Source organism: Neltuma alba, unplaced genomic scaffold (assembly GCF_004799145.2).
Source record: "Neltuma alba isolate B1F8T4 unplaced genomic scaffold, ASM479914v2 tig00004281_pilon, whole genome shotgun sequence".
Lineage (NCBI taxonomy): Eukaryota > Viridiplantae > Streptophyta > Magnoliopsida > Fabales > Fabaceae > Neltuma > Neltuma alba.
The window spans coordinates 109,035-136,893 of NW_021633636.1; the positions used below are offsets into that span (position 1 = coordinate 109,035).

Sequence of the window (27,859 nt, forward strand, 5' to 3'; positions counted from 1 at the left end):
AACTCACTATATGTACAAAGAAGTGAAGAACCAACCACACTCTTTTGTCCTGCTATTTTCCCCCTTTTTTTATGCGAAGAATTTGACGGTTTCTCTTAATCATCATTCTTTTATTCTTTTAAAACTTATCTTCGGTAAAAGTAAAAAAAAAAAAGATCACGATTCATGAATAAAAAATAACACTCTTGTTCATATTAAAAAAAAATAAAGCGATATCATTAAACTATAAAAAGATTGCATATATAATTTTGAAACTCAATTTGAACACAACAGATGATTTTTCTCATGCAGGAAATTTGGGAATGTCACTTTTATTTTGTGGACTCCGAATAGGAGGCGATACTTATATGAAGAAGAAAGAAGGGAATTAGATATTAAATAATAATAATAGTAATACCTCCGGTCTTAAATATAAGATCTATTTTGTAATGTAAATCACACTACAAAATGAATATTATATTTGGGATTAGCGGAGTAATAATAAAAGAACTGCTCAATCACCAAGCCGCTTTTTGCTAACTTGATTAGAGGGATAAGTATATTTGATGTCTCTTTATTTTGGCTCTTACACATTTTTTGGAATCCATCTCTCCCACTCTTCCTTCTCAACTTCCACCAAATCAAATCCCACTCTCTCCTCGCGAACATGTACCACGCGCTCGCGCGTACTGTTCTTAAAAATTCAATCTCATGTGATCCTCAGTCTTAAAACGAATAGCAATTTGTTACGTTTTTGCTTTAAAACTCGTTAGTCTTTTTTGAAAGGTAAAATAAAGAATGAAGACTAGAAATAGCAACGACACAGAAAAAACACAACAATTTTACCCTGATGGCCTAAACAAAACAAAAATGACACTCTTTCCGGTTCTAAATATAAAACTCGTTTTGTAGTATAATTTTATACTACAAAACAAGTCTTATATTTAGGATTGGAGAAGTATTTTTATGAGCGTCAAATAGGAACAGTCATAATATGCTGCGAATAAAATAAACAAAGCAAAACCTGCGCGTATGGATTATAGTAGCGTAATAACTTAACAAATTCAGATTAATTAGCAATTACAATAATAATATTATTATATATTATTTAAGCACAAAAGGTAAAAATTAATGCTAATAATATTTAAAAAAAAAAAAAGGATTGGAATTGGCCCCACAAATAAAGCCTCCATCACCTTTCCCTCAAGCTCAAGCATTGTGCACTCTCACACTTCGTGTCCTTTTTGCCTTGTGCTTGCATGTGACCTCACTCCCACTTCCCATTTTACTGTCGGCGCTTTCATATTTCAGTTATCACAAAAATATATTACTACTATTTAAGAGAGAGTTAAAAATAATGAGTATCTATTTCAACATTTAAAGTAATATTAAGTGTTTTATATAAAAAAAAAAAAGATACGACTAATTTTCTAAAGATTTCAAAGTCTCTCACTCTCTCTAGCTTGGCTTTCAAGTCTCAAACCCGTGAGACTCACTGCTACTATAAATGAATCGCACTTTCATTTCAGTTTCAACACAGAGCGTTTCATCAAACACATTGTGCTCACTCAACAATGAAGCTCCTCAGATTCTCTTACCTCGCTCTGTTCATAGTCTTCCTCGCTGGGTTGCCGGATACTGGAATCGCCCATGATTATAGAGATGCATTGTCGAAGGCAATCTTGTTCTTCGAGGGCCAGCGATCAGGGTATCTGCCGGTTGACCAGAGAATGAGATGGAGAGACCATTCAGGGCTGAGCGACGGGTGGACTTACAACACAGACCTCACCGGCGGCTACTACGACGCCGGCGACAACGTGAAGTTTGGATTCCCGATGGCATTCACCGCCACAATGTTGGCCTGGAGCGTCGTCGAATTCAGAGATGAGATGCCTCCTGAGGAGCTTCGGAATTGCCTCGTTGCTATTCGCTGGGGTACCGATTATCTGCTCAAGACTGTGTCTCAGCCCGATCGAATTTTTGTTCAGGTAACTACAATTGCAAATGAATCATTTTCACGTAGATTTTCTTACTGTTTTTGCGAATCAAAATTGTTTTATAGCAATCCACCATTACATTATTAATCATTTAAGATATAGAAATATAAAATTTGGATAATAATTTCATGCATCGATCCTAGACAGTCGTGTGGTTGAGGTTGAAAACAGATTGAGAAGGTAGGTGAGGTTAGTTTGGAGAATTGAAAGGGCAGGCATGATCTTGTGTTGTGTGCTCTATTAGTGCGTGAATGGGCAGCGGGAATGTAGTTACGTGGTCACACTCTTTTTTTTTTTGGGCAAAGGTACGTGGTCACATTAGTCCTCACCTTTTTCTTCGATCTCGACCCTTTCGTCTCCACGTCATTCCATTCATTTTCTTTATATACTACTAATCAAAACTACTTGTATATATACCTCTTCACTTGACATTTAAGTTTTTATTGATTATTTTTTTATTAATTATATATATATTATGATCTGATATTCTTCTATCCAATAATGTTATTTTTCACATTTTCTCGTGCACAGATGATTGGACCACTTTCTTTTCCGTCAACGTTTGCTCTTTTTTTTTTTTCAATTTTAATTATCATTGGATGACTCAAAATATTGATCAAATTTATGTGTATGAATGCATATAACTGTTTTGTTCTTAATTTTTCTATTTATTTTTTAATCATTAACTGAAAATAATTTTTATTATCTCATCTGTATGTTCTAAAGTTAAAAATTACTCACATAAAAAGGAATATATGAGATGAGGGGCGAAGAATCAGAATCTAGGCTAGCAAGTAATCTAAGGATTGTAAGTTAAGATTCTTCTTTCGGAACAAGATGCTTCACCTACGCGCTGACGATGATCGTGTACTATACTCCCTCACTAACCCAGTTATTAACAAGGCTTTAATTATTATTAATAAATTGATTGATATAATTGATGGATTATTGACCTGTGTTATATGAACGCAATGAAATTTGAAGGTGGGGGATCCAAGCTCAGACCACAACTGTTGGGAGAGGCCAGAGGACATGGACACAGACAGGACGGTTTACGCCATTGACGCGCCAAATCCAGCTTCTGACATCGCCGGCGAAACAGCGGCGGCACTGGCCGCTTCATCCATGGCGTTCCGGTCGTCGGACCCCGGATATTCCGAGACACTGCTAAGAAATGCGATCAAGGCCTTTCAGTACGCTGATAACTACAGAGGTGCTTACACGGACAATGATCACGTCAGGGACGGTGCTTGCCCTTATTACTGCAACTTTGGAGGCCATCAGGTAAATTAACTTCACTATTAGTTAAATAATGATGCTGCGATAATTATAATTTATTAAACAAAATTGATTATTATCATCGTGCGATTGGGAAATATATATGTGAATAATCAACAAATGAAGACGATACAGGATGAGTTGTTATGGGGAGCGGCATGGCTGAGGAGGGCAACAGGGCACGATGATTTCTTGAACTACGTTCAGTTCAATGCCAAAGCATTCGGTGCTGACGATAACATCAATGAGTTTGGCTGGGAAAACAAGCATGCTGGCCTTAACGTTCTTGTCTCCAAGGTATATTTATTATATACACAAATTCAAATTCTTAATTTATTCACCAAACAACCACGTAGCACCATGATCTTATTTCCTAGGTGTATCCAGAATTCGATATTTTTATATGGTACATCCAATACTCTTATTTTTAGTGTATCTAATACTCTAAAGATTTGGGATGCTAGATGTTCTTAGCAAAATAAGATCAGGGGTTAGGCGTAGCATCCTGATCTTATTTCCTATGTACGTTTAAAATCCGATCTCTTATATGGTATAGATCTTATTTTTTTATGCATCCGCTACCTTAATTTTATTTTTAATGCATCCAATACCCTAAACATTTGGAATGCTGAATGTTCTAGAAAAATAAGATTAGGGTCTTAGGTACATTTTTACCCTAAAATTTTTTCATGAATAGATATGCATCCATTCTATCTATATTCAAATAAAAGTGCATGGGTTTAATTTTCAGGAAGCGGTAGAAGGAAGCTTGTACTCTCTACAATCCTACAGGGAGTCAGCAGAGAGCTTCATGTGCACACTGATACCCGAATCACCAACCTCACAAATCCAATACACTCCTGGAGGTCTCATTTACAGACCTGGAGGCAGCAATTTACAGCATGCCACCTCCCTCTCTTTTCTTCAGCTTGTCTACGCCAATTATCTCTCTCGCTCCTCCCAAACCCTAAATTGTGGGACCCTCTCCGACATCACTCCTCAAGCCCTTCGTCGTATAGCCAAGAGACAAGTTGACTACATCTTAGGCGACAACCCCATGGGACTGTCCTACATGGTCGGATATGGAGATCATTACCCTCAAAGGATTCACCATCGTGGCTCTTCTGTGCCTTCCATTAAAGACCATCCTCAGTTCATTTCATGCAAGGAAGGCTCCGTCTATTACAATTCTTCTAACCCTAACCCTAATCTTCTTGTCGGGGCTCTCGTTGGAGGGCCTGAGGACGATGATGAGTACGAGGATGATCGAGCCAATTTCAGAAAGTCTGAACCCACTACATATATTAATGCTCCTTTTGTCGGCGTTTTAGCGTACTTTGCCGCTCATCCTGACCCTTGATCCATTACTCATGATGACACAATGACGGCATAACTTAAGAACAGGTATTTTTAGGTATTTATTGTCAGGTTCTTCACAAGAAGTCGCGCCTGCGATGTTGATATTGCTTTTTACATGTGATTAAGTGTTTTGATCGAATAAAACCTATTCGGCTATTCACATGTTTTACATATATATATATATATATATATAAATTACTGAAGAACTTGAGTAAATACTTAAAAGAACATTTCTTAAGTCTTGTCTCTATATATATATTTGAGGTTTTGTAAATAAAAGGAGATGCTGTATACAGTAAAGAGGTCTCTCGTCTTGAGAAAAAGGCAAGGGGGAAGAGGCTTGCTTGTGTTGGATATATATCTATATATAGGACATTGTGGTTGTTTGGAGAGCTACTTGAGGTTTTTAATTAAATTACAAATTACACTATGCATGTTGAATGGAAGATTAATTAGTTCGAGGGTCTCATTCTCGATTTTGACAAATTTTTTTTGGGGGGGGGAGGGGTTGAGAGATTGTGTACTTTACAAGTTTGTTAAATATCATTGTATGAATGGACGTGATGATATTGCCTCCCCTCCCTTTCTTTTAAAACTGATATATTTAATTAATTGTCGGTGGCAACTAACTTCATATTTTATATATCTCATCATAACACCTCTCCATCAATTACCTTATTCATTGATTGATTACTCTTAATATATAACATTAATTTATTGTTATTAAAACTAACACGACACCAACTGCAAGAATTTAACCTTTCATTTATCAAACAAATATCATTTTCGAATATTATGTTTGAGTAGTGAAAGAATGTGACGCAGAAAACAGAAAGTCATCAATCGTATGTAACGTACGGGAAAGCTGAACAGCGAGCACGAACGCCATGAATTGCCCAAACCAAATAACGTATTGGACCACCAAATGAGCAATCACCAACTATAGCTGCAGATTGAATTTCAGCACTGGCTACTAGAAAAATCTCTCATTTTTTTTTGTTGATAAAAAGAAAATTTAGATCAGTTAGGTCTCGAGAGCTTAACAGGATCATGACATACCTTAATATTAAGTAATCATGCACATATTTTGATCCACTTTTTTATTTGGTAGAATGAAGATTGAATGCAGTTGGGTTTTGAAGATTTTCTTATGGTTAAAGCATGTCCTATAACAACTGCTTATAAAATGACTCGCTAATAACTAAGATCCTCGCGTAAGGTCATCATAAATGAGCTTTGTTTTAATTTTTGGGCAGTCGGATGTGGCTTCTTGAACAATGTTTTTTTTTTTTTTAAATAAGCACAGTACCTTTTTATTACATATGGACATATAGATTGAACCTTGGATTCCCGAACAAATTAGTTTTTTTTTTCCCTAAAGCATAGGTATTATACTATTGGAGGTAATCCTATTCAAGGCATTGTCAGACACTAAATATGGACACCTCTCCTAGCGGGGATTCAAACCTTGATTTATCAGATTGTGGGAGACTAGCCCTTTCTGCTAGACCTAACCCTCGTTGATCTGAACAAATTAGCTGAGAATTGAGAGAATGCAAAGGTAACATAATGCCCCCGTTGCAGTACTGGGCTTTAGTTTTGTTGTGGGAGCCGTAAGTGGGCTTTTTTGGGTCCATTGATGGTGGGCTCTTGAAAAACAAAAAAGGGAGGTCCTATCCTAATCTTACCTTCTAGTCTAGGCTGATCTTAATAAGAGCCCACGCATGAAAACGATTCCATTGTAACCAGAGGCGGCAAAAAAAAGGAAAAGGAAAAAAGCCCACATAAAGCAACGAAATGAAATTACACAAATTCACAAACAGTAAAATGCCCGTGCAGCCATTTACAACACTACGTTGTTTTATGTACTATGCATATTATGCATATATACTTTCAAATCTGAAATTATATGATGCCATAACTTCATCAATTCTTTGAAATGCCGGGGTAATTTTTGTTATTCTGTACTACTTTTGGTCTATAGAAGAACTAGATAACTAATTTGTAAATTTTAAAAAAATTAATTAAATTAGTTATTTGTTTTTCCTAACATGTCTTTATGAATTTTGCACATTGGAACTAATATTGATGAAAGCTTCTTAACATATGCAATCATTATATGAATTACTTAAAGATGAAATAGATAAATATTGGAAATTGATATTTTATATTTAGAACCAAATTAAATCTCCAACTTACTCTTAATGTATTAAGGATAGGAGGTTTTTATCAAAAAAATGTATTAAGGATAGGAGGTAGCATAATATTTGCTTTTTCCCTCATAAATTCATCAATTAAAACTGCCCAATGTTTTTTTTTTGGCCGAAAAACAAGTCTATTTTATTAATTACAAAAACAAAATCATGTTACTACACATGTTGTTTCATTCAACCTGTTATGCTCCTAGTCCTGTGTTGAGGAGTTTTTTTTTTTTCCCCGTCCATGATGAGTTGTTGTACTTGTACCTTCTCAATCCAAATTAGTCTTCTCATTAATGCTGTGGACTGTGGTTGATTGTGGGCCGATCTTATCATAATATCGTTTATCCATTTTAAAAAATCAGAATATAAATTTGTCGGCAAAAGAACAAGAATATAAGATTGCTTGGTTGGCCGCCCTAGCGAGACTATTAGCCCTCAAGAATTAAAAATTTCCCAACACAGCCAATTCATAAACCGATTTGATTGAGATCTTAAACCACCTAAACCCAACTAGTTCTTCCACTTACTCACAACACTCTCATCACTAAACCAAAAACCAAAACAAGTCCTTTTATATATAACTTTGCTGAGATTATTAAATGCCAAGTTTAATTATCAGTTCTCATTTAATTTACTTCAAGCATTTAAAATAGACCTGCTTGGGGTTGCTAATTTCGTCATGTTAATAGATAGATTTGCTGGTGCTCCAAATAAAACGATTCAGCTTGTCAGAATGGGTGTATTATGAAAAGGATTGGTCTGATAGATCTCTCTAATTAAATCACACACACAGAAATGATCAGTTGGACTTGATAATAAAATATATTGTTTTCAATATAAAAATATATCATTTTTAATGCCAAATTTGACGCTTTCAAAATATAAAGCCTTCTTGAGTAGCTAATAAGTGCTCAACTCATGATTCCGAACGCACATAAGTTCCATTGTCAGATTAGTTGGGAGAAGGCAGAATTAAAATCGTTTAGCAAAAAAAAACGATTTCCCTTTAGATCTGTCACAACATGAAAGTTGTTTTTGCCGTGAACGATTTCGGTGTAAAATTCAACTCCTTCTGAGTATGAATGAGTTTGGGTGCAGCATCCTAATAAATATTTTTAACAATGCAGCATTTCAGTAATTATTTTTACTGTGCATAGAATATGGGTCAAAAGGCCGAAATTTCACCATACATAAAGCACAATTTATAATTTAAAATCAAATGTAAATAAAAGTAACGCTAAAAATATGACTCCTACAAGGTTAGCAGCAACAGGGATTCTACGATGAGATGTTTATTTTATTTTATAATTCTTCCTACGAGGAAATGGATCTATAAAGATTGAAACCGACAAATTAAATACTTCTTCAGTCTTTAATACAAAACTTATTTAACTAATTTGATTAGATTAAAATACTTAAGTGAGTTAGTTAATTATAGAAAATATGTTATGTTTTTCCTAAAATACCATAATCATCTTTTTTAATATCCTCCCTCTCTCTTTTACTTGGTTATGGTTGAGTAAGTATCCATAAGGGTAATTTAAAAAAAAACTGATAAATATAAGAGATAAATCTTATATTTATGACTAAAATTAACTTAACAATTAGCTTCTATATTAAATACCGGAGGAGTATATATATTTAGAGAGAGAGAATTTGATTGCCATTGGTTTGACTTTTGTAGATACCATATAATATAATATAATCGCAGTGCTTAAATGATTTAATTGGGTATGGGTAACGACTAATTAAAATCCTTCGTGACCACTTTTTCCCTTCAAATGATGGTAATGGTCTCCCAATCACATGATGGAATCTTGACTTAATACACACACACATGTAAATAATATTTTATAAAGTTGAAACTGCTGTAATGTGCCAGTGTTAATATGTATTAATTTCAACCAAATAGTTCAAGGGTTCTTGTCAACCATTGTATAGTAGTATTATTACTCCTTCCGTCTCTAATAATAAGATCTTTTTTTGAATGGATTTTTTTTTTTATAAGATCCTCTTAGAGTTTGTCTGAACATTTAATGTATTGTTACCTATTTGACCCTTAATAAATTTCGTATATTATATTTTCTCTCTATTTATTTTATTATTACTCTCTTACATTTATTAGGGGTATATTTGAAAAAAAAATACATTTGTTACATATTACTCCTCCGGTCCTTAATATAGGACCCAATTTTTGAGTTGGTTTTGGTTCTAAATATAAGACCCATTTCTCATATTTATCATTTTTCTCTAAATTACCTCTATGGATACTCCCTCAACTATAATCAAGTAGAAGAGAGAGAGAGGGTATTAAAAAAGATGATTATGGTATTTTAGGAAAAATGTGTCATTTGTTACATATTACTACTATAATTAGGGACAGAGTAGTATATTATAATTAGGGGTATAGAGTAATTACTTTTAACTAATTTTAACTGTTTTCTTAAAAAACACAATTAGGCCAAAAGGTTCTTATAATTAGGGACATAGTAGTATATTATAATTTTCCTGCGACTCTTCAGATTTGTTTCGTAATCAAGCATTAAACCACCTTATGTGCATCGAGGATAAATAATTAACGAGCTTGTTTAATTTTTTTTTTTTGACCGGACGAGCTTGTTTAATTTATTACATATCAGAAACATGTTTTCCCGAGCCTAATGTGCGTTTTATACTAATTTATGTCAGCAAAATACTTTGATTTTATGGATATTATAATATAATCCAGGTCTCATTTTTTTATGGATTGTTTGCAAAAGTTACCACCATCTAAATAATTTGGTACTCCCTTCATTATAGTCTCACATTTATATATGAGCTTATTTCAAACATTATAAATATATTGTGTAAGTTGAAACAAAATTTTTATATCATATACTGTGAATTACGTAAAAAAGTTATTTCTAAAAAATCTTACCGCCATTTCAAATAACCACACACACACACACACACAAACACATACACACACGCACATATATATAGATTGACGTATGAATCTTGCTTAATGGTTATTTGAATGTTTTACTTTTTTTTCTTAAATATTAAATAATTTATTGTTAACACAATCTAAATTTAGGAAGTAATTATTTAACTTTAAAAATTTGCCATGCATTTCGAGCTAATAAATTATGGTGTAGGGGCCGTACGTCATGCATAATAAAAACAAAAAGAAATATATAAAATATAAAGTGATATATTTGCAGTTATGATCATGTACTTCAATTCTCATTCATTCAACTGCTTGAGTTAGATAACAATTAACAAGGGATAATCTTTACATTTTAAAGATTTTAAAGCATTCAATAAATTTCAACAATTAAATAAATATTTATCATTCCCTTTTTGTTATTTCCCTATTTTAGGTTTACTTCAAATGACTGTTCCGTCGTCGTCGTGAACTGAGATCAAATGACCGTTAGAAGCCAGAACGTAAAATCCTGCAGCGCATTTATCTTCGCTAACATCCTCGTGTGACCGTTTACTAACGGTGTTCATGATCAACCGCCAACCCTCCGACGTGGAAAATAAATTTTTTATTTGTTTTTTCTGTGCCGATAAAACAAAGAACATATTTTTGGCCACAAAAGAAAATGGAAATGGCTGTTGGATTTGGATCTTCGCTTCTCCCACCACTGCGAGGGGAAAACGAAATAAATATACAGAAAATAGAAACTTCAACGACGTTGTCATTTGTCATTGACACTCCTCGCTGGCTTCAGATTTACACGGACCTGTTTGGTGTTGGTCCATTTTCACACTGCGAGAGAGAGAGTGCAATCGACGACTCTCTCTCTCACACATGATCTTATTGTCGATTTTTGTAGTTTTCGTTTTCTCTTCAGATCGTGAATGGTGAAGTTTTCTTCAGGTACTGATTTTTCTTTCCCCTTTTTCCTGTTGTCACTTTATTCCCATTTACAGAAGCCTTCTGCATTTCCGTCTTTCCTTTGAAGCTACGTCTCGCAGATTATTACCCGTCGTTAGAATGGTTTGTGTGAAGAGTGGATTAAGCTTATAGAGAAAGTTCAGAGTTCTGACGGTCTTTTGGTCATGTGCGACTCATGTTTTTCCCTCCTGGACTGCTAAATATTAGGGGGCGTGATAATGAATGTTGAAGAAAACTAGCGGGATTAATGCGTGGAATCTAACTTTCTGGTCCTTGTACCGGCGTAATTACTCATTTTCGAATCGATTGATCATAGCCATTGTGGTCCAGTATTCAATTGTGTAGTTTTCTATGAGGAAAAAAAAAAATATTTGTATCTGATTTTGGTCGAGAGATCACGATGAACGCTGTTTGAGAAGCGAAACGTGCGTCGCAGAGGATTCAGATTCCTGAAGCAAGTGCTCTGTGAATTTTGTTCCAGTGATTTCCGCCGAATGTGTCGTGGAAACTGGGAAGGTAAATTCCTGTAATTTCTGCGTCTAACATCACGCTTCTGAAATGTCTATGATTGTGAGAGAGACAAAGAGAGCTACGGTGAAAAGGATCGTCCTGTTTTTTAGTCACCAGCGTGCAGATATACGTTAAATTGGATTTACTTCGTTCTCAAGCATTGTGGGCCGCCATCATGGACATTTTTTTCCCTTTCATTTCAGTTGGTTGAAGGAAGGATATTAATTGGAGACCATACTTTTTACATTTTTGTGACCTGCCATTGCTTTCTATCCCTTTTCATCCGGGGCTCATCTCATCTTTCTTTCTTCATTCTTCCCTCTTTTTACAAGCAAAAGAGACCAGCGTATGCTATAATCACAACGGAACCATGATTGGTTCTTTTTTTTCTTCTTAATTTTTGAAAAAGAGGTTTTGGATCGTGACATTATGCCGGCGACAGATAATTTGTTATTGACAGAAACGTAATTGGTTGGCATTCTGTTTCACCTTTCTTTTTCCTTCTGGTTGTTGGATGCAAAGCAAGGTTAGCTTGTCGTCCCCGTTGTTGCCTCGCTTTTGTGTGTGTGTGTGTGTGTGGATCCATTATTAGAATCTTGTTCATAATTTCAACCCAAAAAGAAGCGGAAAAAAGAAAAGAAAAGAATACTGTTCATGACTTTCAAATGAACTGCTAAGTATTTACGTGAACTGTCAGGGACTCTTTTTCTCTCTTAATGTCTTGCATTTTAGGAAAGCAACTAACTTTTGGATTTTGAGGTCACGGGCATGTTCGGATAACCTTGTGAACCGAATTCTGAAGAACAATAGGTAAAAAGTGAGCAATGGGGTCTATTGGCGGGGAGGAGCTGGTCAAATGGGAGAAGATGCAAGGACCGACTGGTCGTGAAGAGAAGATTCTCGTGTTAGTGAGGTTGCGGCCTTTGAGTGAGAAGGAAACCACCGCTAACGAAGTAGCAGACTGGGAATGCATCAATGATACCACCATCTTGTACCGGAACACCCTGCGGGAGGGCTCCACTTTTCCAAGTGCCCACACCTTTGGTAAGCCAATGTCTCTAATGACTTCTCATTGGCAAGTTTGTGTTGCCACTAAATCTGAATTATATAGTATCATATTTACCCACAAGAATTGGGATCTCACAATGTGGGTCTGGTTTATCAAACATGTTTTATTTTTCTAAAAGATTACTTTCTCTTATATGGAGAACAAGATCTTGAGCAGTTCAATATTCCGTAGCTTTGGAAAACCTTTTTGTTTTCGGAAATGAGCTCTTCCGCTTAGCTTCCCGGGGCCAACTTCCGAAAGGCTTCAAACCATGTGGTGATTCTTTCTAATTTTGTTTTAGATTCAAGCCACGTCAATTACCAAAGCGTCAATTCCTTCTATTACCACATTGACTTTGAATTTTAATCTGAGATAACTTGAAAAGCATATTGGGTTGTTTTGTTAAAGGATAATGTTTAGAAGCATTTCTAATTTTAGAATGCACTTGTACCGATGGTCCATTTATCATAGACAGAATGTTTCTGAATAATTGGTCTATGTCTGGCGGTAGACAGAGTATTTCGCGGTGACTGCCCCACAAAGCAGGTATACGAGGAAGGAGCCAAAGAAATTGCTCTTTCAGTTGTTAATGGAATTAACTGTAAGTATAAATTGTTTTATCGGCTGGTTTCTTTCTTATGAGTTATGACCCACTTTCAAGGGGACCATCTTAACGCTTTTAACTAATGCATGAGTCTGTATATTTCTTTAGCAACTATATTTGCGTATGGACAAACGAGTAGCGGGAAGACATACACCATGGTTGGAATAACTGAGTATGCTGTAGCAGATATATTTAACTACATAAGTAAGGTAATGAGACTACTAATCAATTGACCTGCCTGTTTGGTTCTTCAATATAGTTATTCATCGAAGTCATGTCAACACGGGTTGATCTTTCTTTTATAGCACGAAGAAAGAGCATTTGTGGTGAAGTTCTCAGCAATTGAAATTTACAATGAAATTGTTAGAGACCTCCTAAGCGCGGACAACAGCACACTTAGACTGCGTGATGACCCTGAGGTGAATATTTTTTATTTGTTTTATTGGAACGTAATTGATCAATGTGCACATATGAAGGTTCTCATGGTCTCTACTTCTTATCAGAAAGGAACCATTGTAGAGAAACTTACTGAGGAGACTCTACGGGACTGGGGACATTTGAAAGAGCTCCTATCCTTTTGTGAAGGTAAGGGAATATGGCTAAACTTTTTGTTCTAGGGTGAATCGTACAATTGCATTGATTACTATATTATTGCAGCTCAAAGACAGGTGGGAGAGACTTACCTGAACGAAAAGAGTTCTAGATCTCACCAAATCATCAGACTGGTTTGTGCCCTTGTCGTTTATGGCTCAAAACTATGCTTTAGATTTTTCTTACTCGTATCTTAATAATACATTTGCAAACTTGCAGACAATTGAAAGTTCTGCTCGAGAATTCTTGGGTAAAGGCAACTGTGCCACCCTATCAGCTTCTGTGGTATGCCCACATTCTCTTTATCCATGCTTGTTCAAGAAATGGTTCTTGTAGATTTTAGATATATTAAATTTGTTTTGTTTCTGTGCAGAATTTTGTTGATTTGGCAGGGAGTGAGCGTGCATCTCAGGCGTTATCAGCTGGCACAAGATTGAAAGAAGGTTGTCACATAAATCGGAGTTTACTTACTCTTGGAACTGTCATTCGTAAGCTTAGGTTGTCTACCTCTTCCTTAATTTGTATCTGCTTTAATTTCACTGTCTGCTGTCGGTGAAACTCTGGTGATTAAGTTGTCTCGAGTGTTCTGCTCTGCTTGCGTGAAATTTACTGACAATATCATGACAACAGGATAGCCTTTTTCTTATATGCTATTGGCGATTGAATTTCTTTCTGGGAGGGGGGTAACTAATTTATGTAATGTCAATTTCACTCTTGGGTAAAAAACGTGACAGAAGCAAAGAGAGATTATTCTTTGTTTACCGAAAAAAGAGAGAGATTATTCTTTATACTCTGACGAATTAAATGTGTTTCCATTAGAAAACATAATTGATAGAGACACTATTTTCCTTTTTCAGAAAACTATTCATATGTTTTTGTTGACCTAACGTGATTGAACGCAGTAAGGGTAGACATGGACACATCAATTACCGAGATTCCAAGTTAACGCGCCTACTGCAGCCTTGCTTAGGTGGCAATGCTAGAACAGCCGTCATTTGCACTTTGAGCCCCGCGAGGAGCCACGTTGAGCAGACTAGAAACACACTTCTTTTTGCCTGTTGTGCTAAAGAAGTGACCACCAAAGCGCAGGTTAATGTAGTGATGTCTGATAAGGCCTTGGTCAAGCAATTGCAAAAAGAGGTGGCCAGATTGGAGAGCGAGTTGAGAGCACCAGCTCCTCCTACTGCCAGCTGTGATCATGCGGCATTGCTGAGAAAGAAAGATCTCCAAATAGAGAAGGTCATTATTTTCTATTTGAAATCTAAATAGAAGAGGACTCAAGATTGCTTGATGATATCTGGCCATAACAAATAAGGACAGCTTTTGAAAAGCTAATCACAACATTTTGGATAGTGAATCCTAATTGAGACTAGTTAATACTGATAAGCTTAGACGAAGAAATAAACGTGAGTATACGTCATAATGAATCCAAGATTCCACAATCTCATTGGAGCTAAAACAAAATATGAGCACATTCTCAGTAATATTTTACATGTCCAGTACCTGATAGTTGTAATTGTTACGGTGAAATATGTAACGCTACTTTACAAGTCCAAAACAGCTAGGTTCTTAGTAATATTTATGATTAGAGATACATTTTTTAGGCACATCCATGATATAATTTCCTTTGAATGCTGATGATATGGCTTTTAAATTTCAGATGGAGAAGAAGATCAGGGAGCTAACTCAGCAGCTTGAGCTTGCACAATCAAGGATTGAGGATTTGCTTGGCATGATTGATAATGATCAGAAATCCGGAAAAGTAATCATTTCCTGATTTCTGAAATGTTTATAATGCGTGAAAGGTCTTGCTTTAAATGTGGAATCTTATTTTATTTCCATTCAGGCTGGCATTGATAGTCCTCAACATATGCTGGGAGGGGAGGATGAGTGGGAAGATGACTATTCAGTGCGAGAGTCATTAGGCATTTCCACTCCTGCTCATCCAGATGGCCGCATTAGAGAGCTCAGCAATCCTCACCATAACAACGGAGACTGTGGAAGTAATCCCGAGCAGCCCTATCACCACTCTGAAGGGACTGAACATCATTCACGCTCTGATGGTAACTTTTTCTTCTCTGCTTTTAGTAATCAACCGGGGAAAAAAAGTATGGTATTCTCAGAGCTTAACAGTATCAAATCATTATATATTTGTTGTTTTTCCTTCAGAGTTTCCCGATCAGTTCTGCAAAGAAGTTCAATGTGTCGAGAAGGAAGATTCAAATAGACAGAACTCAGAATATCTTAATCCATCAAGAAGTGAAAATGGGGGTTTAGAATTACCAATGTCTGAAGAAGTAATTGCACCGGGCCAGAAAGAGTCAACCTCTGTGAATAAAGATAGGGAAGCCAATCAGGTCCATGATAGTCCTGCGCCTGCAAATGGTGCTGCAGAGCAGAGACTCCGTGATGTACAAATGACCGTTGATTCTCCTGTATGCCCACAACCTGATAGTCAATCTCCACGGGCCACTTTGCCAAATATGTCAAATTTAAGGAACTTAAACTTATCCAGGAGCTGGAGTTGTAGGGAATATTTCATGACTGGTTCTCTAGAGAGTGCAGGAGAGTTAGAAAGCACTCCTGCCAATGGGATTGAGAAAGGATTTCCAGGAAGACCCGAAAGATTTCGGAGAAACCTTCTTCATTTAAGGCTTGATCCCGTCACAAGGTTGTCCAGGGATGGTTCTCTGTCTACTGTTGGAAGTCCTTGCCTAGACAGCATGAGAACACCTGGCAATGAGGGTATTACTAGCATACGAACTTTTGTTGCTGGGATGAAGGAAATGGTGAAGCTTGAGTATGAGAAGCAACTTGTTGATGGTCAGGTGCGACAAAATCAATTTTCAATCGCATTTTCTTGGGGTGACAATTCAATCGCAATCTTTATTATTAAATTTGATGAAAAGAAAAACTGGTCTATTTATTCTTCTTCTCTTATCCCTTTTCTTTTAATTCCCCTTTTTTTTTTGGGGGGGGGGGTGGGAGGAATATTTATGCAATGAAGATATGTTATTTATAGCTTTATGAGCTTTAAAAACTGCAATTTGTTATGTTTTCTTCTGTAACTAGTCAGTACTCGGTGGCCCGTGCATATATATGCACGAGGAGTGTAAAAGTTTGTCCTTCAAATTGTTAATTCCTGTACTCTTTAATTTGATGATTATTTTAAGGGTCAGACAACAAGATTTTATTTTAGATTCACCATTAATTATTCTTGTGCATAAATTATTTAAATCAGACAAGGAGATTTTGCAGCAAATAGTGGGAGAGTTTTTAACTTCTACTTTACTTAGACATGCACATTGATCGATAGTTGCGGCAGACATGGAATATAGTCCTCACAATTATATTTTTATCTGGTAGCTTGTTTTAGCTGCTACACTTAATGTTGCGTTTGCTGCTTAAAGCACTCGTTTGTCTGTTCAGACCCTTCTGCTATCCCTAAATTCTACTTTCTGAATTGTAGGGCAAGGAAACAGAGAGGGGTGCTTCTACATTAGAGAAGAACGTGAAAGAGGTAGGTATAGATTCAATGCTTGAGGCACCTGGAACTCCGTTGAATTGGACCCTGCAATTCGAGAGGCAGCAAAAGGAGATAGTAGAACTTTGGCACACTTGCCACGTATCATTGATCCACAGAACCTACTTCTTTCTTCTGTTCAGCGGTGATCCCTCAGACTCCATTTACATGGAGGTAGAGCTTCGAAGACTAGCCTTCCTGAAAGAAACATTTTCAAAGGGGTCTGAGAAGGATAGTCAGAAAGACACATTAGCTTCAAGGTGCTGTCTTAATTTCTCTTTTTCACGTGCACATTTACTTGAGAATCTCCTACATTTGGTTTAATTACACACAAGGACATGTCTAGTTGAAAATTTTCGATCTGACCGAGTTATACTTCTTTTCCACGTAATGGCAAATCTTATGATGCTGAATTAAAGTAGTTTTATCTTGGGACGCAGCATGAAGACTCTTCGGCGTGAGAGGGAAGCACTGGTGAAGCTGATGCAGAAAAGGCTTACTGAGGAAGAAAGGGAAGACCTATACGAGAAGTGGGGCATTGCACTGGAATCAAAACGCAGGAGAGTGCAGCTAGTAAACCTTTTGTGGAGCAACACTAACATTACTCTCGCTAAAGAGAGTGCAAATTTAATTGCCAAGTTGTTGAAGTTCTCAGAGAAGGGTAAGGCACTGAAGGAGATGTTTGGCCTCAGCTTCACACCCCGTTACTCTAAAAGGAGGTCTTTTTCCTGGATTACTAGCAAACCACCACTTTTATAGGCCTTTTTTTTTTAACTCTTATAAATTTGGGGGATAGTCCTCATGTTTTATGTACAGTCTGACAGCACTTTCTATCAGAGTGCCCATTGGACATGGATTTGTCTGAGTTTCTACCTAATTACACACAAAAAATTACTAAACCGGACTTCTGTAAGTCCTTAAAAGATCAATTGCGAAGGGATTCATTCAATACAGGAGCTTTTTGAGTGGTTTTTTTTTCCCTCCATTAAGTGCTGTACCGATTGGGATAGTGAATCATTGTTATGTTTTCCCCACTTCTATGGGTACAGAATCATTATTATAAATGATAATCATAATCTCTAGCCAGAAACCAGAAGTCTCCTATAGAGGAGGCCTTGAATTTCATATATAAAATTTACGGTCTAGAATTCGAAAGTGCAAATTTTGAGAGGTCTGAAGAGATTTTTTTTTTGTGAGTTTATAAAAATATGTTCACAATGAATATTCCAAGACACTAATACATGATAGTTTAAATTTCTGGAAAAAGCAGAATTTTTTATATTATAATACAATAATTCTAGAAATTCGTTTTAACTTCACAAAAGCATAGGTAATACCTTTATAAATCTATAATGGCATCTTGGGATGTATGAATTTTATCATAATTACGAAACACTCAAAAATAAGCAGTAACAATTTTCAAAATCTTTTTTTTTTCACTTCAAAAAATTCAAGTGATGACCTTTGGAGAGGAAATTGAAGTGATATTATTTTTCCTATTAATGACAAAATTTAAATCTTCTGAGCCTTAATCTATAAGGTCTTTCACTTTTTATTTGAGGAATACAGTGTCGCACACTAAACCAACTGGATAGTGAGTCAACAAATGAAGTCTATTATTTGATCAAAAGATGAATGGCATCATCCTTTTGCCCCGGTTTCTTTCTTCTTCTTTCTTTTTTTTGTAAATGATGAATGATATCCTTCAATGAGTGGACTGCGTAGGAGACTTAAGCTATTGGGCCTCTATACCTAAACCCAAAATAAGGGTTCATTAGAACAGTCCCGATGAGATACGGCGTCGTTTGATGGCCCTGCCGCGGCACTAGAAATGCACTGGCGAGGTTCCTGGTTCTCCTTCCTCACCTGAGTGTGGAAAAGCCGATCAGTGGAAGCGAGAGGGGGAAATGAGCATCACATCGACGGCAGCGTACCTTGCTCGGCGAGCTGCGCAGAAGGAGAGGGTTCGGATCCTCTACCGCCGCGCCCTTAAAGACACCCTCACCTGGGCTGTCCATCGCCACCTCTTTTACGACGACGTACTGTCCTTTTTACCGATCTCTCTCATTTTAAATTCCAATTTCCAGCTCAATCTTTCAATGTTCTCATTCTATTCTATTTATCTATTCCAGGCTAATAACCTCCGAGAAAGGTTCGAAGCAAATAAACATGTGGTTCGTTTCCTTGATTCCCCCTTTTCACTTTCTGTAAAATTTTGGTCGTGGTGGAATATATTTCCTAGATTTGTTCGGGAACATAGTGCAAATAAGCTATGAAATTTTGTTTCGATTAGCTATCGGAAGAATTATCTTTTTGATTATTGGCTACAAAATTTTCGCTTGACGAGGGTAAGATGGTGCGGAAGAGGGAATGTGTTTCCTTTGGTATGATTTACATATGTTATGATGTGAAAGTGGGTAATGCGACAGAAGAATGATTGGCTCTGATATTAAGAGGACTGTCTAGCCATTAGGAAAAGAAAGGAAGCATGCATTTTGTCACCCATACTCTTTTTGGTCAAAGAGAGGTTCTTCTGTTGTTGTATTCTTTCCGTACTCAATTGTATTCACTCATTTCTCCATCCTCTGATTTTGGCTGCATTTTGTTTCGGTTGGATACTTGTAGGAAGACCTTGATACTATCGATAGACTGATAGAAGATGCTGAGGCAACCTACAATAAGTGGCGGCACCCTGACCCTTATATTGGTAAACATGTCATCAAACTTGCATTACTTTCTGAGCTATAACGGGTGGTTGTGATAGTGCTTGTTTTAGGACAATATGTTGCCATGATTTTCTTTAATTCTAGTTGATACCTCCTTCAAGCATAATCATAAGCATCCCTACTCTTGTTTGGAGGATTATTAGGGAATGAGGAACCTTAAAAGGCGCTTCAAAGAGTTGAGTGGACTGCCATGATAATATTTTTTTCATTATCATTATGTCACTAAAACACAACCACCAATTACGTAAAAATAGGCCACATTACTTGATAAATGCCATATGCCAAAGGTGCCCTGCCTGCGGAAAGCATTGACACAAAAGCTAGTTTTTTGCTCTTCTTTTGTCGTTCTGGGCTGAGGTTATTTTATGTGTGCCTTTGCTTGAGAATGTGAAGTATGTGGGTGGTCCTTCTCACTGAATGATGACTAAGGAACTGAGGATTTGTATACTGAAATGATCATTATGAATTAGGCTTTCTAGGATAAATTTGTGGATTGTGGAAATGTAAAGAGATGACCAGTTTTCAGGTGGTAGGATCTGAAATTAGGGCTAGTCTACTTACTGAGTTCTGCATTGTAAACGGTACCTGCAGGCATAATGATGTGCTTAAATCCTCAAATACGTCAATTTTTAAGATTTGGAGTCTAAGATTTATATTGAGATGTCTTCACTCCTTTTTCTTCTTCAACAAATGCAACATCATTATATAAGCATTGCTCAGTTTTGTTTTCATCTTACCAAGAGCACAAGAAAAAGATGACGTCTCCCTCTCTCTTGCTTTTGATATTGTTAATGAATATTAAATCATTTGATATAGATTGCCCAAGAGTCTGTCAAGTAAATATCCAGTTGTAGCATTTGCAGAATCACTTGAATTAGGATTGTGGTTCCTTTATTTATATGCAGCATCAGTTACACCTAGACTAAAGTAGTTTTTGTGTCACCCTTATAGTGGAGCTACATGTGAAGTGCGATGGCATAGTGCCAAGAGCTGGCGCATTGAGCTACCAGCTTTAGCACAAACTCTGGTGTGCAACGAATAACTATGCCTGCATTTGGATTTGATAGGTTTTAAAAAGAACTTCGAATGAATGATTTGGTATGATGAATTCAATGTGCTGTTTGCTAAGAATAACAAGCTTCACATAACATAGAAAATTAAAGAATTATATGTACTCATGTACCCATGTATCGGATGTCTGCAAATTAAAAAGAAAAGAAAGAAAAAGTTAAGAGATAGTTATTTTCTTGGTGTGCCTTTATTCTTGTGTATGAATGCAGCCTAAATTTCTGTTCTACTTGCACTTTGTCATCCCCAGGGACAAAAATGTAAGGATGAATAGAGTAATTACTGAATAAAGCTATTAACCCTTAATATTATTAATCCATTGAATATTAACTAGTAAGTATAGTCGGATATATTGCTCTCAACTGAGACAAAACCAAGCCAACGGCATTGCATTTCTTGTTATTTGTTGCAATCAATCACTAACCCCCTTTTCTCATATTTTCTGATTTATACTAATGATAGTTCCTTGGGCTCCTGGCGGTTCAAAGTTTACTCGTAACCCAACTCCACCTGAAGGGGTAAGTCATTATGGTTATGTACTAATAAGTTTTTCTGTGTATTGTTTTTCATGACTTATGCTTGATGTGATGATTAGAACACACACATGGATAACTCATCGAAGTTGACAACTAAATGCATTTGGTGGATGGCACAAGAATGATTAAATATTAAAACACAATAAAACAGAGAAGGTCAAGTGATCTATTTTGGCGTAGATTTAGTGTGGATCTTACCATCCCCTACGCTCCACTTTTATAATTGCTGTTGGAGCAATTATCTCCATTTACCTTTAAATCCTTCAATATGTTATTGCCCATGCGTACAGATACAGAATAGAACATCGTGGATGCACTAATCAATAAATTCATTTGCCTTTATGGTAAAGATTGCAAATTCAGTGAACGTATCATTCTTTAAATTCCTCTTTTCTGTATTGAACAAATTGCCTGTCAACAATTCAGCATTTATAGGAGACAAAATAATTAAAATATTGTAAGGAATGTGGAAAAACAAAACATTCTTCGCTCTAGAGTGAGTTAGTTATTCGTTCTGTTTGTTGCTGATGAGTTCCTTTAAATTTGCACTTATACAGCTTCGGTTTGAGCTTATTTGTGGCTGAATTTGATAATCTGTTGTTGATGCAGATTGAGATAATATATGATTATGGTCGTGAAGACAATAACTGAAACTGTCATTTTCTGTGCAATGAATAAAGGTCAGCAGCCAAATTGTTCTTTTACTAAACTAATTCCCGTGCCCTGACTACACAATTATTCATGAAGCATGTATTAGTTCCCCCCTGCTTGGATGAAAAGCATGGACATATGGTGTATGAGCACTGAGTCTTATCCTTTGTGGCATTTTCAATCATGTCTCCTGCTCATGGCTTTTTAAAGTTTTATGTATAAACTATTTTGTCAGGTGGACGGTATATTCGGTGCATAGCTTTCCCTTCTCCCCGCCATTCACATTGGGAGAAACGACCCATTTTACTTCATATTTTTAAAAGTGTAATTTTAATTAATTATGCAGATAAAAATTATCCAGACTTGCGAGAAGGGAGAACGCCATGGCAGGCTTTGTTTGTTACTTGGAGCATAATTGCTATGTCGTTGTCATTTCATCATTGTTACAATGGCTTGTTATGTTGCTGGATTTGGATTAATCCCTGAATTTGACGGCAAGTTATGTGCATACAATTTTCTTTTTCATCTTATTATTCTTTTTTCCCACTTTTATTTTATCAAAAGGGAGCCGGTCTATGGCAAATTATATGTTACGTCCCATGCGGGTCTAACAAGTTCTGATCTCCCAATCCCTGATAATCAAGGCTTCCGATATCTGAAATGAGATCCTCATACGCGTTTCCGTTTGTCTTATTCTGAATTTCTAGCAATGTTAACCAGTAGCAACTAGTTTTTGCTGCTACTCTGCTCGGCCTCTTGGAGCTTCAAAGATGTTAATATACGGATGCAGCTCATGAAATTTTGATGTCCGAGGTGATTGACAGATCATGTTAACATGTATTCCTACAGGTTATAATATAGGATTAGCCACGTATCTTGTAATAATTAAGTAATAACATCTAGCAATAATTGATGCTATTGTGTTAATTTTAAATGTCAACTCATTAGAATATTATTTTGGGGGCATTTGAAATGTTTAGCTCATAGAATGCCTTGAAAAGATAAAAGGAAAATGGAGAAAGCAAAATTGATGCATTACTTGCCATTTATAAGAAATCGCGTTACTTGTTTATAGACAATGAAACCAATATAGGATATAAACATGTCATAGGACTTGGAGGAAATTAGTACATACAAGGACACGGAGCCTATAGAAACAGATCTTCTTCAATTAAGGTCGTAATGAAAGAGGATACTTAATAAATCCTCTCAAGTTTATGCGTGATTAAAGGTTCAAACAATTATTTGCAAAGAAACTTGGGATTCAAGAGATTATTTACATTCAAAAAATTACCAGATGTATCATGCTTCTTCCACGAATAGAATTACTAACAAGGTCAAGAACTGTTTATACAAAATTAGAAGTTTGAAAATTTATTAGCAAGATGATGATTACAAAAATTTCATACATGCATATAAGCAACCTAAAATTTAAAAAGATATAGATATTTTTACCTATTTTCAGTTTAATTGTAACTCTTCCAGATGGATTTCTAAAGCAACAAGGGAAATATAAATTTGATTAAAACTCAGTAACCTTGAAACTAGAAGCTTCGCAAAATGTGTCGGCAAACAACTTATCACTCTTGGTCGTGGTTTCAAGTCCGCGCTCTTTATTTCAAACCAGGCTAAAGGGGGATGCCAATTGCATATGAATGACGATATTTTTCCTTGTGCTTGAAGCAATATCTTGGCAACAAACAAGAGCTTCGTGAAATTGCTAGACTTGATCCACACCATACATCTGACGAATCTTCATTAATAAGCGGTAACACATGCCAGATTCTAAACCCAGTTAAAATGGATTTTCCATAAATAACACCCATTTGGTCCTTAATATAAGACCTATTTAACTAATTTGATTAGATTAAGGAAGTTAGGTAAGTTAGTTAATCATAAGAAATATGACACGTTTTTCCTAAAATACCATAATCATCTTTCTTAATACTCCTCTTCCTCTTATACTTGATTATGGTTGAGGGAGTATCCATATGAGTAACTTAGATAAAATTGATAAATATAAGAAATGAATCTTATATTTAGGACCAAAACCAACTCAACAATTAGGTCCTATATTAAAAACCGAAGGAGTAATCAATAATTTTTATAGAATGAAAAATAGAAAGCACTGTGATACCTTTTTTAAAGGGAAAAGGAAAAACCAAATTAAGTGCCTAGCATTTGTACAGATATCTTACTTGGATTAAACTTCGCATACAAAACACACCATCCACCCCGGGGGCCCAAAAACAAAAAGGGGAGAGGGGGGGGTCCCTCCATGGCTAGATGCATCAAACTATTACATTCCAAGTCTAAACTGCAACGTCGAGAGTAAATATTGACTCTATGTACGATATAAATTTCTGTAGAAGTCCCAACCTGGCAACTCAAATTACTCTCTCATCTAACACAGAAACTCCAGATTTTGACCACTCAGCCTCAAATTCAATGATTTCTAACGGTGTAAGATTTAAAGATAGGATTCCTTCACATTATTTTGGTGCTAAGTACTAACTACAGCTACAAATTAAAGTCAATGAGTGTCTCAACTCAAGTTGCTGCTAACGAAGGAATGCCACCTATGATATCCCCATTACATAAAACCATTCAGGAACCCAGTTTCTTGACGCATTCTTGGCAGTATTTGGTGAAGGAAAATGCGGATACGAAGCCAGATGTTCTTTACTTATTAATCTCATTTAACTTCACATGTTTATGTGCAGCCTTAAAGATTATGTAATCTCATGTGTATACTTCTTACTCCACTAAAACCAGAAAAAGAGAGGAGAAAACGTATCAATCCTAAGTTACAAAGGACAGGAAAAAAAAAACTGAATCGTGATGATAATTAAGTTCACAATCAAACAGAGCATCACGAAACTGCTATCAGTATTCCGTATAGTATAAATTAAGGGTGAATGTCCATTTATAAAGGCCAGTGAAGGAAGAGCCATAACATCCACTATGAAAGTCGAAGCACATGTAACAGTAGTTGGGTGAATTCAAACAGAAACCAGTATTCAGTAATAAATGGTAAAGGGAGCATGAATCAGAGATTTATGAAGTCTAATCCCTAGCACCAAAGGCCCAAAATTATGAGCTAGAAAACTCTTAGAATTCAAAATCAGATAAGCTTGAATGGAAGAGGCCAAGGAGTAGACCTGGGAACCTCGACCTTGTCTTTAATGCGCTCGATCATCTTCTCCCTCTTAGGCCTAGCGTTGCCATATGATCCCTTGAATCTCTTCCCTCGCTTCGTCTTTTTGTCCCCGCGCCCGCACAACACCGGCAACGGAATAGCTCCTCCACAGGACGGCGCCGCAGGAGAAGTCGCCGTCGAGGTCGGCCGCGGTGTCATCATAACCCGCCACAATACTCCGCCGGATCTCTGCATCGCACCTGTTGCCATGGTTCTAGCTGACTCGCGCTCCAGTGGCTAAACCCCGAGAGCAGAACAGGAGGGAAGGGGAAACGGGAATCGCTGATGGGTAACATGGGCTGGGCTTTGCTTTGAAACTGGGCCTATGGGCTATACGGGCCATGATTGGTCCTTTGGTCTGGGCTTTGCTTTCAAACTGGGCCTATCAGCTATACAGGCCCAATAGTCGCTGTCTTAACATTGGCTAGTGAGGCCACGGTCCAGTTTGATATTTGAAGCCGCCATCTGATTGTTTAAAATAATTATTTGCTCAAAAAAAAAAAAAGATTGTTTAAAATAATTAATGACACGGGGGCCCACATCTTTGAACGGCGTCTTGTGCCTTTTGGCAGATTCCGGATCCAAGGCACTAATAAAAGCTCTAGATATGGATCTATTGCAGTGGCCGATATTGTATGTTACTTTTGTAAAAGTAACACTTTTATAGTATTTATATAATAATGGATATTCCGTTCATAATTTGGGATTTCAAATAATATGAATGGTTTGAAAAATTTATAAATTTAAAAAGAAAAATAAATTGATATCTTTTATTTATGATCAAAGTAAACATCCTAATTAGTTTTTAGATTTGAGATCAAAAGAAGTATATATTTTAAATTGGATGATTTTTAGCAACATGGAAAAAAAAAGAAACTACGGCGAATTCAAACCCCTAATGCTATACCTCGCGATCTTGGGAGGATTTTCCCCAAGAGTGGCTTCCCTCTGCTACTTGTTTGGTTCTTTGACTGCCCACTGCTTGAAGTGACGCCGTTTTGTAGCTGTTTCCTTTTTTTCTTCCTTACATTACAATTAGGTGAGGTTGCGCTAAGAAAGAGAATGGGAGAGGGGGCTATTCTCCTTTTTAGGAAGTTAGTTGTAGTTGGGATCCACTCAATAGGAATAAAAAATATTTATAAAATACTACTAAATAAAAATTAATAGAAATGATTTTGAAGAGAAAATAAAATTAAATGAAAGAAAAATTAAAATAAATAAAATGATTTTATAGATACAAAGTATTTTTATATTTTTAAAATAAAAATTAGTAAAAGAATACTCCTCTCTAGCCCTATTTATTATAAGGCACTTCAAGTTAAGAAAAACCTTAAATTGTATTAATTATCTATTAAAATACACTAACTCTTTAACTTTATACCTATTTGATATATATTTAAAAATATATCTATATTATAATAAATGAAGGATAAAATAATATATTCATACTAAAAATTTAATAAAGCGACCTATAAATAAGAATAGGAAAAATCATCTCTTTTTGCCTTATAAATAAAATCAAAAGAGTAAAGAGTTAACTTTCATCGTGCACTTTAAAGTATTTTTTAATAACATTTAATATTTCAAAGTAATTTTTGTGCATCTAAAATTCTTAAAATTTTTTTTAGTAATTATCAGTATCTAAAGTAATTTTTGGTGGTAATTTTGCCATTGAAATATTTTCTAAGTAGCAATGAGCACCCTAAATTTAGAATACTAAGTTCTTCTGAAAAAATACTTTAGTATGTTAAATGCATAAAAATATTATAAAACACTGAATGCTATTAAAAAAAATACTATAAGGTGTTAGATAGAACTTAACTCTTTGTCTTTTACTAATTTTTATTTAGAAATACAGAAATATTTTGTATCTACAAAATCATTTTATTTATTTTAATTTTTCTTTCATTTAATTTTATTTTCTCTTCAAAATCATTTCTATTTACTTTTATTGAGGAGTATTTAGTAAACATTTTTTTTATTCCTTTTGGGTGGACCCCAACCACGACCGACTTTCCAAAAATTAGAATATTCTCCTCTCCCATTCTCTCTCTTGGCGCAACCTCACCTATGGAAATGTGAGGAAGAAAAGAAGAAAATCAGCTACAAAACGGCGTCACTTCAAGCAGCGGACCACGTAGTGCAGAGAAGCCACTCCCATTTTCCCTAACCACCATCTTCACTAGCAGAAAGGAAAAGGAAAAAGTGGGAACTCAGGCTAATATTTATAAGGGTAATTAATCAAGATAAACAATTGATGATTTCATACCAGGAAAGTGTGTCTTCATGTTTTTACCCTTAGGAAGAGCTTCCTTATAAAATATTATCTTAAAAAATTCAAAGGTTGAACCACAGTTAAAGTTATTACATGAAGGCAGAGTGCTAGCATAGATGCACTATCTTCCTTTATGCGATAGGGGTGAGACCTATTTGAATAAAGGCTTGCTTTATAATTGGTACATTGCTCACTTTATTCAACGCTAGCAATAATTCCATTAAGGACTGTCTTGCCTCTTTGAATTGGTCTTTTTAAAGCCCAATCACATATCTAGGGTCTAAACAGACTATAACAACCACGAAAATGCAACTTTAAAAGATCAATGTTCTTTAAGTATTTTTCCTCTCTCATTGCACGGTCATTTTTGCAAGTGCTAAGTATTCAAATTGAAGTTCTCTCTCTCTCTCTCTCTCTCTCTCTCTCTC

General features: G+C 35.9%; 3 protein-coding genes across 7 annotated transcripts; all 3 read left to right on the plus strand.

Moving 5' to 3' along the window:
- Nucleotides 1-1,525: 1,525 nt before the first annotated feature.
- On the plus strand, nucleotides 1,526-27,852 carry LOC114744188 (endoglucanase 24-like). Its single transcript, XM_028932377.1, has 5 exons — nucleotides 1,526-1,967; nucleotides 2,961-3,260; nucleotides 3,390-3,551; nucleotides 4,006-4,856; nucleotides 27,827-27,852. The coding sequence occupies exons 1-4, from the start codon at nucleotides 1,554-1,556 to the stop codon at nucleotides 4,612-4,614; spliced, it is 1,485 nt and encodes a 494-aa protein (XP_028788210.1). The 5' UTR covers nucleotides 1,526-1,553; the 3' UTR covers nucleotides 4,615-4,856; nucleotides 27,827-27,852.
- LOC114744185 (kinesin-like protein KIN-7E) lies at nucleotides 10,509-18,066 on the plus strand. 4 transcript variants are annotated; one of them, XM_028932373.1, is made up of 15 exons: nucleotides 10,509-10,682; nucleotides 11,970-12,254; nucleotides 12,770-12,859; nucleotides 12,971-13,071; nucleotides 13,168-13,281; nucleotides 13,366-13,447; nucleotides 13,520-13,587; nucleotides 13,673-13,738; nucleotides 13,827-13,951; nucleotides 14,356-14,692; nucleotides 15,114-15,215; nucleotides 15,300-15,516; nucleotides 15,623-16,281; nucleotides 16,923-17,236; nucleotides 17,417-18,066. In XM_028932373.1, the coding sequence occupies exons 2-15, from the start codon at nucleotides 12,035-12,037 to the stop codon at nucleotides 17,733-17,735; spliced, it is 2,814 nt and encodes a 937-aa protein (XP_028788206.1). In that variant the 5' UTR covers nucleotides 10,509-10,682; nucleotides 11,970-12,034; the 3' UTR covers nucleotides 17,736-18,066. The 4 variants fall into 4 exon arrangements, with proteins under 4 accessions (XP_028788206.1, XP_028788207.1, XP_028788208.1 ...); XM_028932374.1 differs by having other exon boundaries at nucleotides 12,013-12,254; XM_028932375.1 differs by having other exon boundaries at nucleotides 12,021-12,254.
- LOC114744189 (NADH dehydrogenase [ubiquinone] 1 beta subcomplex subunit 9-like) lies at nucleotides 18,818-22,487 on the plus strand. Of its 2 annotated transcripts, XM_028932378.1 has the most exons (6): nucleotides 18,819-19,015; nucleotides 19,109-19,150; nucleotides 19,602-19,683; nucleotides 21,233-21,288; nucleotides 21,916-21,986; nucleotides 22,304-22,487. In XM_028932378.1, exons 1-5 carry the CDS (start codon nucleotides 18,884-18,886, stop codon nucleotides 21,955-21,957), a joined length of 354 nt encoding a protein of 117 aa, XP_028788211.1. In that variant the 5' UTR covers nucleotides 18,819-18,883; the 3' UTR covers nucleotides 21,958-21,986; nucleotides 22,304-22,487. The 2 variants fall into 2 exon arrangements, with proteins under 2 accessions (XP_028788212.1, XP_028788211.1); XM_028932379.1 differs by lacking the exon at nucleotides 22,304-22,487 and having other exon boundaries at nucleotides 18,818-19,015.
- Nucleotides 27,853-27,859: the final 7 nt, after the last annotated feature.